This window comes from Aulonocara stuartgranti (assembly GCF_965226115.1).
Source record: "Aulonocara stuartgranti genome assembly, chromosome: 9".
Taxonomy (NCBI): domain Eukaryota; kingdom Metazoa; phylum Chordata; class Actinopteri; order Cichliformes; family Cichlidae; genus Aulonocara; species Aulonocara stuartgranti.
The window spans coordinates 10,621,481-10,633,849 of record NC_138960.1 but is presented as its reverse complement, the minus strand read 5'-3'; the positions used below and the strand labels follow the sequence as shown (position 1 = coordinate 10,633,849).

The 12,369-nt window shown below is 41.4% G+C and overlaps 1 protein-coding gene across 2 annotated transcripts; it reads left to right on the top strand.

Annotated features, from left to right (window-relative positions):
• The first annotated feature begins 1,362 nt into the window (after positions 1 to 1,362).
• Positions 1,363 to 11,263, top strand: anks6 (ankyrin repeat and sterile alpha motif domain containing 6). Of its 2 annotated transcripts, none has more exons than XM_082546991.1 (18): positions 1,363 to 2,005; positions 2,828 to 3,046; positions 3,139 to 3,340; positions 3,514 to 3,664; positions 5,258 to 5,302; positions 5,400 to 5,604; positions 5,878 to 5,984; positions 6,516 to 6,667; positions 7,635 to 7,872; positions 8,006 to 8,055; positions 8,136 to 8,330; positions 8,430 to 8,592; positions 8,683 to 8,909; positions 9,029 to 9,221; positions 9,360 to 9,427; positions 9,528 to 9,644; positions 9,901 to 9,997; positions 10,092 to 11,263. In XM_082546991.1, exons 1-18 carry the CDS (start codon positions 1,677 to 1,679, stop codon positions 10,139 to 10,141), a joined length of 2,808 nt encoding a protein of 935 aa, XP_082403117.1. In that variant the 5' UTR covers positions 1,363 to 1,676; the 3' UTR covers positions 10,142 to 11,263. The 2 variants fall into 2 exon arrangements, with proteins under 2 accessions (XP_082403117.1, XP_082403116.1); XM_082546990.1 differs by having other exon boundaries at positions 8,003 to 8,055.
• The last annotated feature ends 1,106 nt before the right edge of the window (positions 11,264 to 12,369 follow it).

Here is a 12,369-nt window from a genome sequence, read left to right as displayed (position 1 = left end):
TGACTTAGAAGTCCATCTGCATCTTAAGGATAAAGGACACTCTTTCGAGGATGCCAATGTTCACATTTTGGACAGAGATCTATGTCCACTGTGAGCGACCATCTTTGAACAGAGGCGGTGGTTTACGACACCAACTCTCTGCCATCTATAATCCAGTTTTGAGATCCCTTCCCAGACGCCTTAACGCCCACTCACATCCTGGGCCATCTGACCTCAGGAATTCGCATGATAAGGTGGGGCCAGGTTTCACAATGAACACACCCGAAACTCTGGCTGATTGGGACCCACGCCCAGTTTCCCACCTTGGCTCAGGCGATTAGAGGATCATCAGGGGGTCCTTTTGTCCCTCTGTGGGGGGTCACTCCCACTAGGTTTAAATCTGGGACTCTCCACCATTTGACCTTAGAACTGAAGAAGCTTCTCGGATGAGAGGTGAAACGTCTTCAAGCAACTTAAAGAAGTCCAGACGCTTTTCTTTGCAAGCTCCTTTGACTACGATGACCTGGATGACTGAGAACCTTCACAGACATAACATACTGCTTGTTTTTTCTACTGAGAGAAAAAAAAATCTCCCAGATTTTTAAAAATATTTTTTCAAATATATTTATTTATTTAAAGTAAACCTTATTTCAAAGTTTACATTAAAACTATATTTGTGTATATTGTGCAAATAATAATGCTCACTGTAGATACTGCTATTTGGTGTCTGTGGTTTAAAAAAAAAAAAAGGAATAAAGTGAATTGTTGCATTTTTCCACCACTGGAGGGCAGTGGAAACACGTTTTTCGCACATCTGATCAGCTGCGCGTTGGCAGGACATAAATAACAATAACAATCATGACAACATTAAAAATAAACCAGAAACCTCGTGTTTTTAGCACTGTTAACCTCTGTATATCTACAACAACTAAATAACCTCTAAGTATGTAACGCAGAAACCTCGGACAACAACAGCAAACAGAGACATAAAAACCAGAGAACACTTCCGGTAAAAAACGTTTCAGAATAATACAATCATGTTGAGGCGAACAAAAAGTTCAGAAATATGGTGATAGCCGAGTGAATAATATCAATATCAATACTATTCTGTGGAACACTACCCTTTTGATATTTACATTTTTAAATTATAAGATGTGTCATTTGCTTTGTGTCACAAAGTATATATTAAGGTTTGTGACACTGTATATTTTAAAATATTATCTTGGCTAATAATGTATCGGACACTAGTCATATACGAATGTGGAGTGAGGATATACAAACACAATGTAATGAAATATACTACGCAGCCGAGCTATAAGTGGGTTTGACCAAAGTACCTTAAAAGCTGATCGTACCTGAGTATGCTTTTGTTTTGAAAAGCAGAAGTTGCGCCGTGTAGCCACTAACTTCACCGTGGTCAGATTCCTAAACAAGTAACGGAACCGGGCATCGCCGGCTGATGGCCACAAAGTTGTTTTGTGAAGAACATTAGACTAAATGTAGAGACTGGAGAGGAGCTCCTTGGCGTATTGTTTGAAAGGAAGAACATTAACAACAAATCTGAACTTCATTTTGCTGTGCATCATGATTTCCAAACACAGGCCGCCGCCAAGTGACAGAGGAGAACTTTTTCACGGTTAGCGTCGATAAAACAACTGGAAACTGAATGGAGACGAAACAGCGCGGCGAATAAAGACATGAATTTCGGGGTCCCCGTGAATTCGCGGCTACTTCTACGTGCCTGCGATGAGGGGGACTATGAAACGGCCCGGAGCATCCTGGAGCCCGGAGCCCCGAAGGAGTCCGGGCGGCAGAGCAGGCTGCGGTCAGAAGCGGGTTCGGAGTGTGACGCTGCGGACATGTTGTCTCTGATACCTGTGGACTGCACCGACGAAGAGGGAAACACCGGCCTGCAGTTCGCCTCGGCCAGCGGACACGAGAACCTGGTCCGGTTCTTGCTGAGAAAGGGGGCCTCAGTGGACAGTCGCAACAACTACGGCTGGACCCCACTGATGCAGGCTGCGAGGTGGGGCAGCTTGCTGGAGCTCATGTAACTCATGTAGCTCATGTAAGAGGGTGGCACCATACTCCTTCTAAAAATGTGCCTTTTTTATTTGCCACCGTGTGTTGTTAATCATAAAGTAATTAATATTAAAGGGAAGGAATCTTCCGATGCCCCTCCCCAATTCGTCGCATAAAAACACACATTTTAGTGACATGAGAGGGAGCAGATTGTGTTTAGTCTTGTTTCCTTTAATATCACAGGCCGATCGGGGGTTTAACATTTGCGGAACTTAGTGGAGTTTCGTGGGTACAGCCAGCGACAAATTCCACTGTAGTTAAATTGTATTTAAATTATTTTACTTGAAATTCAAATGTAATTATATTTTACCAACAGTTAATTACAAGAAGGCACATTATAATAACGGGGTAACAAGTCAGGTTTTTACAGGAAACAAAGATATCATCAAAATTTGCAGGCCAGTGAGAATTTATAATGATGGAGCCAAGCCTAGCTAAATTGATCTTAAAAGAAACAAAACCTTAATTTATGCCCTTATGTGCAGGCCGTATTATAAAGTAATACCATTGTTATCTAGAGATTTCAATGAGCCTTCAACCTTATTTATAGAAAAAATTCAAGTGCTTTGTAGCAAATTACTGTTCACTTTTATCCATTTTCTTTTTCTAATTTTGAACATACCTGTAGTTTTCTACACAGTCCTTGCTTAAAGTGCACTGGCATCTCTTTTGGAGCCTGTGATAGCTGGCTTAAAAAGAGCATCCTAATTCACCTAGAACAACTTCTACATGCAAAGTTCTTCCTCTGTCCTATTTCTCCTCCCAGGTTTGGCCACTTGACTGTCGCCCACATTCTTTTGGAGAACGGGGCAGAGATTAATGGGCGCAACAGGCTTGGAGCAAGCGTCCTGACCATGGCGGCTCGCGGGGGACACACTCATGTAGTCAAGCTGCTTCTGGAGAGCGGTGCGTACGTGGATGACTTTGATCACCTGGCTGTTGCCGCAGAGGCGGTCTCCAATGGCAACAATAACAACAGCTGCAGGTTTTTTCTCTTTTTTCAAGTAAATTTGTAGCCCAGTGTGATATCTAACTAACATCCTCCACTGTTTTGTGTTTTGTGTTTTTTTTTCACAGCGGAGCCAGTTTTGGACCCGGTGAAGGCTGTCTGGGAGGAGGAGGTGGCAGAGAATTCATGGACATCACAGCGTTGATGGTGGCGTCTCAGCACGGTCATGAGGCCGTTGTGTGCCTGCTGCTGGAGTGGGGCTCTGATGTAAACTTCTCTCAGAAGACCACTGGATGGGGACCGCTGATGCTGTCCACTCTAAGTGGGAAGGTAGGGTTTAAAACATTGACGGTTGGATGGATAAAAAAAGATATATATATTTAGCACATTGTGGGTATGTTGGTGGCATTTATTAATGGGTTTTTATAAATTGTTTAAAATGGACCTGGGCTAATTTTCTGTAGGACCTGGTGATTAAAGCTGTGTGTGTGTGTTTTGCAAAGGTGGCTGTGGCTCAGCAGCTGGTGGAACGTGGAGCTGACCCAGACCGAATCAACGTTCTGTCCAAGACAGCCTTTGAACTGGCCATGCAGCTGAAACAGAGAGACATCAAGGCTTATTTGGACTCCATCACTACTGTCAGACCACAGACAGGTACGGCCTTCCCTCAGTTACTCATTCAGACTTTGCTGTCTTGGCCTGATGATAAAGTACAGTAGTGCCATCGCATATTATACACGCCCTTGTAAAAGAACAGTTAAAAACTCATCTTTTTAAACTTGCTTTTGGTTGATTTTTGTTCTTATGTTTTAGCTTGAAGCACTTTGTGATTTTATCTTGAAAGGTGTTATATAAATAAAAATTTACTTACTTACATCTTCCAGTCTGAAAAACTGAAGGAGCTGAGCGGCCGAGCCTGCACACACATTGTTACATGTTTCCTAAAAAGAACAAATACTGGCTGTCCTGTCTTCCTTCCCTCACCCCTTAGCGGGCGCAGCATGACTGCCCCTCCTGGTTCTGTTGAAGGTTTCTTCCTGTTAGAAGGGAGTTTTTTCCTCTCCACCGTTGCCAAGTGGTTTTCATAGTGGGTCATCTGATTGTTGGGGTTTATTATTATTATTAATACTAAAATTAAATCAGCCAAAGCAGACACAAATAACATGGATAACATCAGTATAGAACTTCAACTTCACATGTATCTTCAATCCATATAGAACATAAAAAGAACATATAAAGGCAACAGTGGTTTCCACAGTAGGCCTTGTGTTAATACACTTCACTGTATAGTATAATGGAGTCAGTTGAATGTTTTTATGTTTTATGTTATTATCAGAGAATAGCAGAGTGACGTAATAGTGCAAAAAGTGTTTGCAAAAAGACAAAATAAAGTAAATACTCAACTTTTTAGTGTTTTCTGAGAGTGTGTGGTGCTTTGAAAGCTTTTGAATTTTATTTTGGTAGCACCATGTCGACAAGAGAATCCATCCCCCACTCCCGACCCCCTGCAGGATGCGAATGCACTTCAGTTAACATTAACGTGAGAGGCGCCAGAGGAGCTCGGCCTCTTTGTTTCATGGCTCTTCTCACAGGTAGTTCAGGTTTTTAGCTCAAATTACCAACGTAGCCACACGCAGTGTATATTTCAAAGGTTTTAATTGCAGCATGCAAACAAGGAAAAGTGTGAAAAGACAAATCAGGCAGATTTGTTAGCGAAACCTACAAGTTTTAGTTTCTAACGATGTACAAGTTCTGGTGAGGTTCTTATTACTCTTATCTGAAGTTCAGGAGTGGGCCCACCTTTCAGACATCGCTGGTTTACTGCTGCAAATGCCCACCTGCCCTATGCAACTGTTTGTGGGAACTGAGAGGGATTTATCAGGATTCGAAGCCACTGCCTTCCCCAAACCACAGCGTCAGCCTCTGGCTTAGCTCTTTGCTTCTCATTAACGTGTCATCTTCATTAGCAGTACATTCTGGTAAATCACATTTGGAGCTTTAGTTCTTGCTAGTGAATGCGTCTTTCACCGCTCTACTTTTCTGCCTTTTTTCTTTTTTTTCTAAGCAGTCTCGCACATAAATTATAGTTGATGTGATTTATGTGTGTGTTGAACTCTGTAGCATGTAACAGTTGTGTACTTATCACCCCAGCCCCGCCCCCCACGCTGCCTGATTTTTGCTGAGCTATGTGGGCTGTGTTTTTTCCAGATCTCTTTCCTCTTCTCATTCTCACTTGTTTCTTCGCAGATGATGAGAGAAGAAGGCCAGATGTGCTCAGCGCTCTGAAATTAGGTACGCTGAATCGAACAGATAAACCTGGAGGAAAAGTTTTTGGGAAACGAATGACTTTACATGCCTCTACACATCTGTAAATATGTTTTCTTCTCAGGAAATTCACAGCTGGTCAAAGAAATCCTGGAGGAGGATCCTGCTCAGGTGAATTTGTCCAATCAGGAGGGAGCAACGCCTCTCATGATGGCAGCAGTAAGCGGCCAGTTAGAGGTGGTTCAGCTGATGGTGGAGAAGAATGCCGACATAGATAAACAAGATGGTGTCCATGGGTGGACCGCTTTAATGCAGGCCACCTACCACGGGTGAGGAGAAGCTGCTGGTTTGTTTCAACCAGAAAATTGCTTTTTTATTAGAATGATTTAGATCAATTTGAGGTTAAGAAGTTTGGCTCAGGTGTTAAACACTGTTGTTGCTGTCCTGCTGATTTTGAATGTAAATTAGAACAGGTTTCTACTACAGAGTGACAAAAAGTCAATACCATATTTAATATCAGGATGTCTGACTTCCAAAGTCATACACAGAGCAAGTATCATTTCTTACACTGTCTTTTGTTTTCTCCTCCGCCCTCCATTCAGCAATAAAGACATTGTCAAGTACTTGTTGAATCAAGGTGCTGATGTCAACCTCCGAGCTAAGAATGGATACACAGCGTTTGATTTGGTTATGCTGCTCAATGATCCAGGTAGTTCTTCCTGTCATTGCTCCGTCTAATAACACTTTGGGAAAACCTCAGCTAAAGACTATAATTCATTCATAATCAGCTAAAAAAACCAACCAACCAAAAGGCATCCACCATTTGTGAAATCCCTTATTTAAACCTTTTAAATAAAGTAGTGTACTTAAGATGAGGATACAGGACACACGTAGTGATTTCATAATATCAACCAATCAAAATTTAGAAGCGTGAATTGGAATAAAAAGAACTGAATCTTTTTTCAGTTATATTTGCTTTTAGAAAAGCTCATCCCTGGACTTTGGTTTTAGCAGTAAGTGAGGAGGTTGTTTTTTGAAGTATTAGCTGTGTGAAACGAGCTGTTTGAATGTGATGGGTGTTTATCAGTTTGTCTAATCAAACAATTCATCTATTAATAGAGAAAATAATCAGTAGAATAATCTATGATAACGATCATGAAACAGGTCGACTTAAATCCCTCGCGTTTTGCAAGTTATTAACTGCATATACTCATAATTGTTTCCCTGTGTTTTCTGTCAGACACTGAGCTGGTGCGTCTGTTAGCATCCGTGTGCATGCAGGTAGACAAAGATAAGTCGAAACACCGCGCCAGAACTTTAATGACGCGCTCCAAGAGTCGACAGTCCCTCAACAATGTCCCCGTGCCGCCCGATGACAAAGGAGGCCTTAAGGTAAAAATGTAATTTGCAAAGTTGCTTTCTATTGTATTGTATTGTATCTTTATTTGTTTCAGACATATAAAACAAAAAACAATATATACACACTACATATATTTTCATTTACAGATACGAATATATATGTAGATATACACACACACACACACGTATGTGTTCAGATAAACAAAAAATATATAATGAAATAAAACAAAATCGTCTGACATAATGTAACAATGTTTGGTCTGAAAAGGAGTAGGAAGAAGTATGAACATACTTATTAATTCCTACCCCTGCTCAACATCTTATTGATCCCACATAATTCACCTAATTCCCATCATCACATACTCCACACGATACACGAGGAGAACCTATATAAACTTGGCTACCGTGATTGATATAATTTGGTATTTTTATACATACAATGGGTGATCATCTTTATCGGTATCATATTCTTCCAAAATCAGTTTTCGAAGTATTTTCATGAACTTACCAATTCCTGAGCATTGCTGTAGATCTATAGTAAAACTATTCCACAGTTTTACCCCATAAATAGTGACACAAAAGGTTTTAACCTTTGACCGTGCTTTAAGAATCCTTAGATTCAATTTCCCCCTCAATTCATAGTCTCCTTCTCTGTCATAGAACATCCTCTGTATATTTCCTGGTAACATATTGTATCTGGCCTTGTACATAATTTTTGCAGTTTTATATTTTATAAGATCCATAAACTTCAGTATTTTTAATTTCAAAAACATGATGTTAGTATGGTCTCTAAATCCTGCTTTATTAATCATCCTGATTGCTTTTTTTTTAATTTTACATATTGGTTGAAGTGCAGTTTTATATGTGTTTCCCCAAATTTCCACACAGTATTCCAAATATGGCAATATAAGTGAACAATAAAGTACCCGGAGTGATTTGGATATCAAGGATATCATAATAGTTTTGGTTATAACGCTCCTTTGTGTCCACCCTCTTCCAGTCCTGGTGGAGTAGGATGTCGAACCGCTTCCGTCGGCTCAAGTTAACTCACACTCTCAGGCATGGCCTTTCAGCCAATCGCCTGGCTCCATTTCCAGACGATGCCGAGAGTTCACTGGATGCCACGATGAAGGCGAACAGGAAGCCCGCTGCTGTTTCCAACGGGGCGGTGGCACCTACTCCTGCTGTAGCAGGGAATGACATGAGCACCGCCTGGGCAGTGAAGACCAAAGATGGTGGTGAGTCTTTTTCCTTAAAACCATGAATGACATCACATGTCCATGAGATGTTTAGGGTAAATGTAGCTGAGCATATGTCCATCTTTATGTGAGCAAAGTAATGTATAAATGTGATGTATTCTCCTTTCAGCAGGTCACTGCAGAGCATCCTCAGAGAAAGACGACTTTCTAATAACCACGATGGTAGGAGCACTATCCTGGATTAGAGTTCTTTTAGTTTTAAGACGTGTTTGTGACTCTTAATATGTGTCTGTCTAATTTAGTTGAGAAGCGGGGCCCCCTTGACTCGGCTGCCAAATGACAAGCTGAAAGCAGTGATTCCTCCCTTCTTGCCACCTTCCAACTTTGAGCCGTGGAACTCGGACCGCTCACGCGTCCTCAGGGAGGGCAAGAGCGAAGTGCCCCGCCTGCCCATGCCACCACAGAGGAAGCTGAACAGCAGTGGAAACTCAGATATTGTGAGTCCTTTTGGGTGTTAGACAGAGAGGGTTTTAGTTCAGGTCAGAGAAGACGAAATTTGTCCTTATGCTGCTCCTTCTCTCTCCTTTATGGGACAGACATCCATCAGCCGTGTGGTCAGCAGGTCCATTAAGTTTCCCAGTATCCCCAAGGGACCATCTTCATCCTCTCCTTCCAACTCTGGTCACTATCACTCCCCCCACTCCTCTGGAGGCTCAAATGGAGTGGCGGGACTCAACCGGGACTCCCACAACCGTTCAGGTTCGCAAGTAAAAACATTAAAAGCAAAAAGTGATTGCATGACACAGGGGCTGCAAAACACATCGCAATCTTGCTTTCTCCTTACGCCAGGGGGCAGTGCAGACAGCGTGCTCTCCCAGATAGCAGCCCAACGGAAAAGAGCAGCCGGCCTTATAGAGGTAAAGAGCCAACCTCCGGAAAAACAGCACAACCAGACGCCGAGTCAAGCCCCACTACCACCACCAGTTTCAGCACCTGGTTTGCCCCTGCCTGACATCAGCCTTCCTGACATTCACACCCATCCCAGCCTTGTTGCCTCAGACATCCATTCCAGAAAGGTCTCAACTTTCTTTCACAGGTTTTCTTTGACAGTAACTCTTAATGTCTTGTAAAGCTGTGTAAAAACAGCCAGAGCTGAACAAATACCACCGTCCACCCTCACTGTCCTCCTTTGTAGAAAATGGAGTTGAAAAAGAGACCTCAGTCTGGGAATTCCTCGACTTCCAAGAGCACATCGCCCACTCTCACACCGTCTCCTTCCCCAACACCCAAGATTCCCCCCGTGCCAGGAGACTCTCTGTCCTCAGCCTCTTCTCATCCACGCTCCAAGAGCAGCGGAGGATCCAGCAGCGGAACCATCACAGATGAAGGTGTCGGCGCATTTTATTCAGCATTAACCCAAATCATCATCATGCATGGATTGTGTTCTTTTATGTACACCATGTGCTTTGATGTGAAATAAGTATGAGTGGTATCAGTTTCCCTTATAGTTTTTTTTACTTTTTCAGATGAGCTGTCCAGTATTTTGAAGAAACTGTCCCTTGAGAAATACCAGCCTATATTTGAGGAACAAGAGGTACTCCGTCTTTTCTTTCTTAGCCTTCTAACCATACATTTTCACTCTTAAAGCCCAAAAATGCATCTCTTTTCTTTTCTTTTCTTTTCTTGTCTTTTAGGTGGATATGGAAGCATTCCTGACTTTAACCGATGGAGACCTGAAGGAGCTGGGCATCAAAACAGACGGACCCAGACAACAGATCTTGGCTGCCATATCAGAGCTCAATGCTGGAAAGGTATGTTCGGTTTAGCGTGGTTATGCATTTCAAAGTTGCTTCCAGCAATCTATTTTGTGCTGTATCTTTCTAATGTATATCCTAACATTATGTCTTAATAATAAACTGCCTGAGCCACAAGAGACATATAGAGGGAATGTAACATATATAGTGTTACAGTGGATTCATACCAGATATGGCTGCTTTTAAAGAACATTTACAGCATCTTTCTGTAATCTGTTCCTAATGCATAATGATCACTGTTGTCTGTCATCAGGGTAGAGAGAGGCAGATTCTTCAAGAGACCATCCATAACTTCCAGTCTTCTTTTGGTAGTAGTGCCAGTAACCCCAGGCAACCAGGACAATCACGCTGTAAGTAGTGAAAACAAGTTTGGGGGCCTGTTGAAAGACTTCATAAAGACAGCATCTTGATCTGTTTATCTGTCTACCTGCTGTCATTCTTTAGCTCCAACAAGCTGGATGAGACACCAGGTTCGTTCCTCTAGCAAAAGGTAACCCCATCGACTTGATGCACACGTGGAAGAAAACCAAAGGTACTTAGAGTAAGAGTAAAGTGCTGCTGACACCCTGCCAAGATGCGAACGACATGGAGACTTGGCGTGTTCTTGACCAGTAGAGATCTCAGTGCAAGAGGACCATGCGTCAAAAAGACCAATCAGGTTGTAATAAACTGCCTGTGTCGGACCCTCCTGGACCAAAGTGTCTCTGTCATGGATTATAAAGCAGGGGTTCAGTGTATGGGTTTAGTGCCCTGCTGCTTTGAACAAGCACATGATGTTACCACGGTATGAGGCTTTCATGGTACAGTGACAGTGTCAGGAAAGTGTGTTACGCAGATGTTAAAGTCAGGTACAAGGAACCTTAAAGGTAATAAAAGAGATTTTTTTTTATTTCTTTGGTTGACCAAAGGCTTTATTGAAAGTAAAAAATATTTTTAAATGCTAAAGAAGTTATAAGTAAAACTAATCTTCTTTAGAAATAAATAGATAAAATAAATAATAGCTTGTGTGTGTGGCTGAAGCTGACGAGTCTGGCAGATAGTTCAGTAAGAAAGAAGATCCTCTGTCGTGCTGCTTCTTTCAGTAGTGTGGATGAGTAAACAGTGTGATCACTGTCAATTTTCATACATTGTATACCGTGAAAAACAGGAACCCCACTGCCACCTTAGCTGCAAAATATACTTTGAATAATGCAGCAGCTAACAGCAGCTGGGTAACGCAGGGAGTCGGGATAGTGAAAGACAAGAATGTTACACACAGCAGAGTGAGCGCGAGCCATGAGAGATATTTATTTTATCTCGACGAATGTGAGAAATGCAGCAGATGTATTGTAAAAGCGGCAGGTGAAGTCGAGAGGAAAGAACTAGCTGTTAGCTAGTAAGACTGTGACTGAGATTTATAGGCTGTGCTACAACTGAGAAGGTGCACCGATGAGGAGAGCCGATGGAGAAGGGAAAGTGAACTATTTTTAGTCAGCCAGTCCCCGGGACTGCTTTATACCAGTTTATGTGTTGAATTTTTAAACCACTAATGTACACAGATGACCTTATTAAAGACTGTGCTGTCATGAGTAAATAAAACATTACGATGATGTAACAACATGTTCTTTTTTTTTTTCTTTTCTGTTTAATACTTTATTGGATTTGTGATGAGAAAACTTTGGCAAAAACATTTTGGGAACATTTTATGAGGAGTATAAATTTAGTTTAAAAGAAGCAACAGTTGAGCAACAGTTTCCACTCAGCTCACTCCGTTCATCCCTCTGGCCCCGCCGTGAAACACAGAGAGACAGAGGGACTGCTATATCATTCCTAAATATCAGGTATTCTTGTTCCAAGTCTTAATCCAAATGATGGCCTGTGGTACTGTTCGGGATTGGTCAGTTAATGTGAAATGACGCTGATGCAATATCCTGTTTAGTCATGTCCCAAGTCTGGGAAACATAAATTAGAGGATGAATCACTAAACAAACTGAATGCAACTGGGTGTCCATAATTAAATGCAACAAAATGAAGTAAACACAAAATACAAAGTGCATTCAGCGGGGCCTTGGTTTTATAGCTGGAAACCAGGTTTAAGGTCTAACTTTGCTTGTTTAAGAACTTCATATGAAAACAAATGATGTAAAAACAGTCTCCCATCCACAAGATGGCAGCGATGTGCAGTTGATGCAATAAATTATACTCGGTATAATAGCATGTAATGTTGTTCTGCACTGATTTAGGTGTGTGATCATGTCTTCTGCTTTTTAAATGAGATGCATTAAAGTAAAATTTAATCCGATCAATGGTCATAAAAAGTGGCCAAGAAGCCAAGTCGGTACCTGAGTCAAAAAATGAAACTTTCAGGATTGATTTAAATCTATAAAAGTACTCATGTAAATAATAACTTCTTTTTCACAGGCACATTGTATCCAAAATGACAAAAATATAAAAATTACAGAAGAAAATATGCTATTGTAAGAAATAAGTGGGCACATAGATGACGTCATCTGAACACAAGTCTGCTAAAAGGATTTTTTTAAAAACACAGCTTAACAAAACAAAGTAATTCACCAAACTGATCCAACTTAATAAGAGTACTGAAACTTTATACTAGTAAAGGAAATGATTTAGATGCAACTTGGGGAAAACTACCGAGAATATAACTAAAGTTAATAAAAAGGCACCTCGCTTCCCATGCTGTCACCAGAGACGGTTCAGTGAAGGCAAATAGAGAAGAAAT

Excerpts from the sequence above, each read along its gene's own strand:
- anks6 (XM_082546990.1), top strand. The coding sequence starts at position 1,677 with ATGAATTTCGGGGTCCCCGTGAATTCGCGGCTACTTCTACGTGCCTGC. Across the intron at positions 2,006-2,827 it reads CCACTGATGCAGGCTGCGAG|GTTTGGCCACTTGACTGTCG; the intron begins GTGGGGCAGCTT and ends TTCTCCTCCCAG. Across the intron at positions 5,985-6,515 it reads TATGCTGCTCAATGATCCAG|ACACTGAGCTGGTGCGTCTG; the intron begins GTAGTTCTTCCT and ends GTTTTCTGTCAG.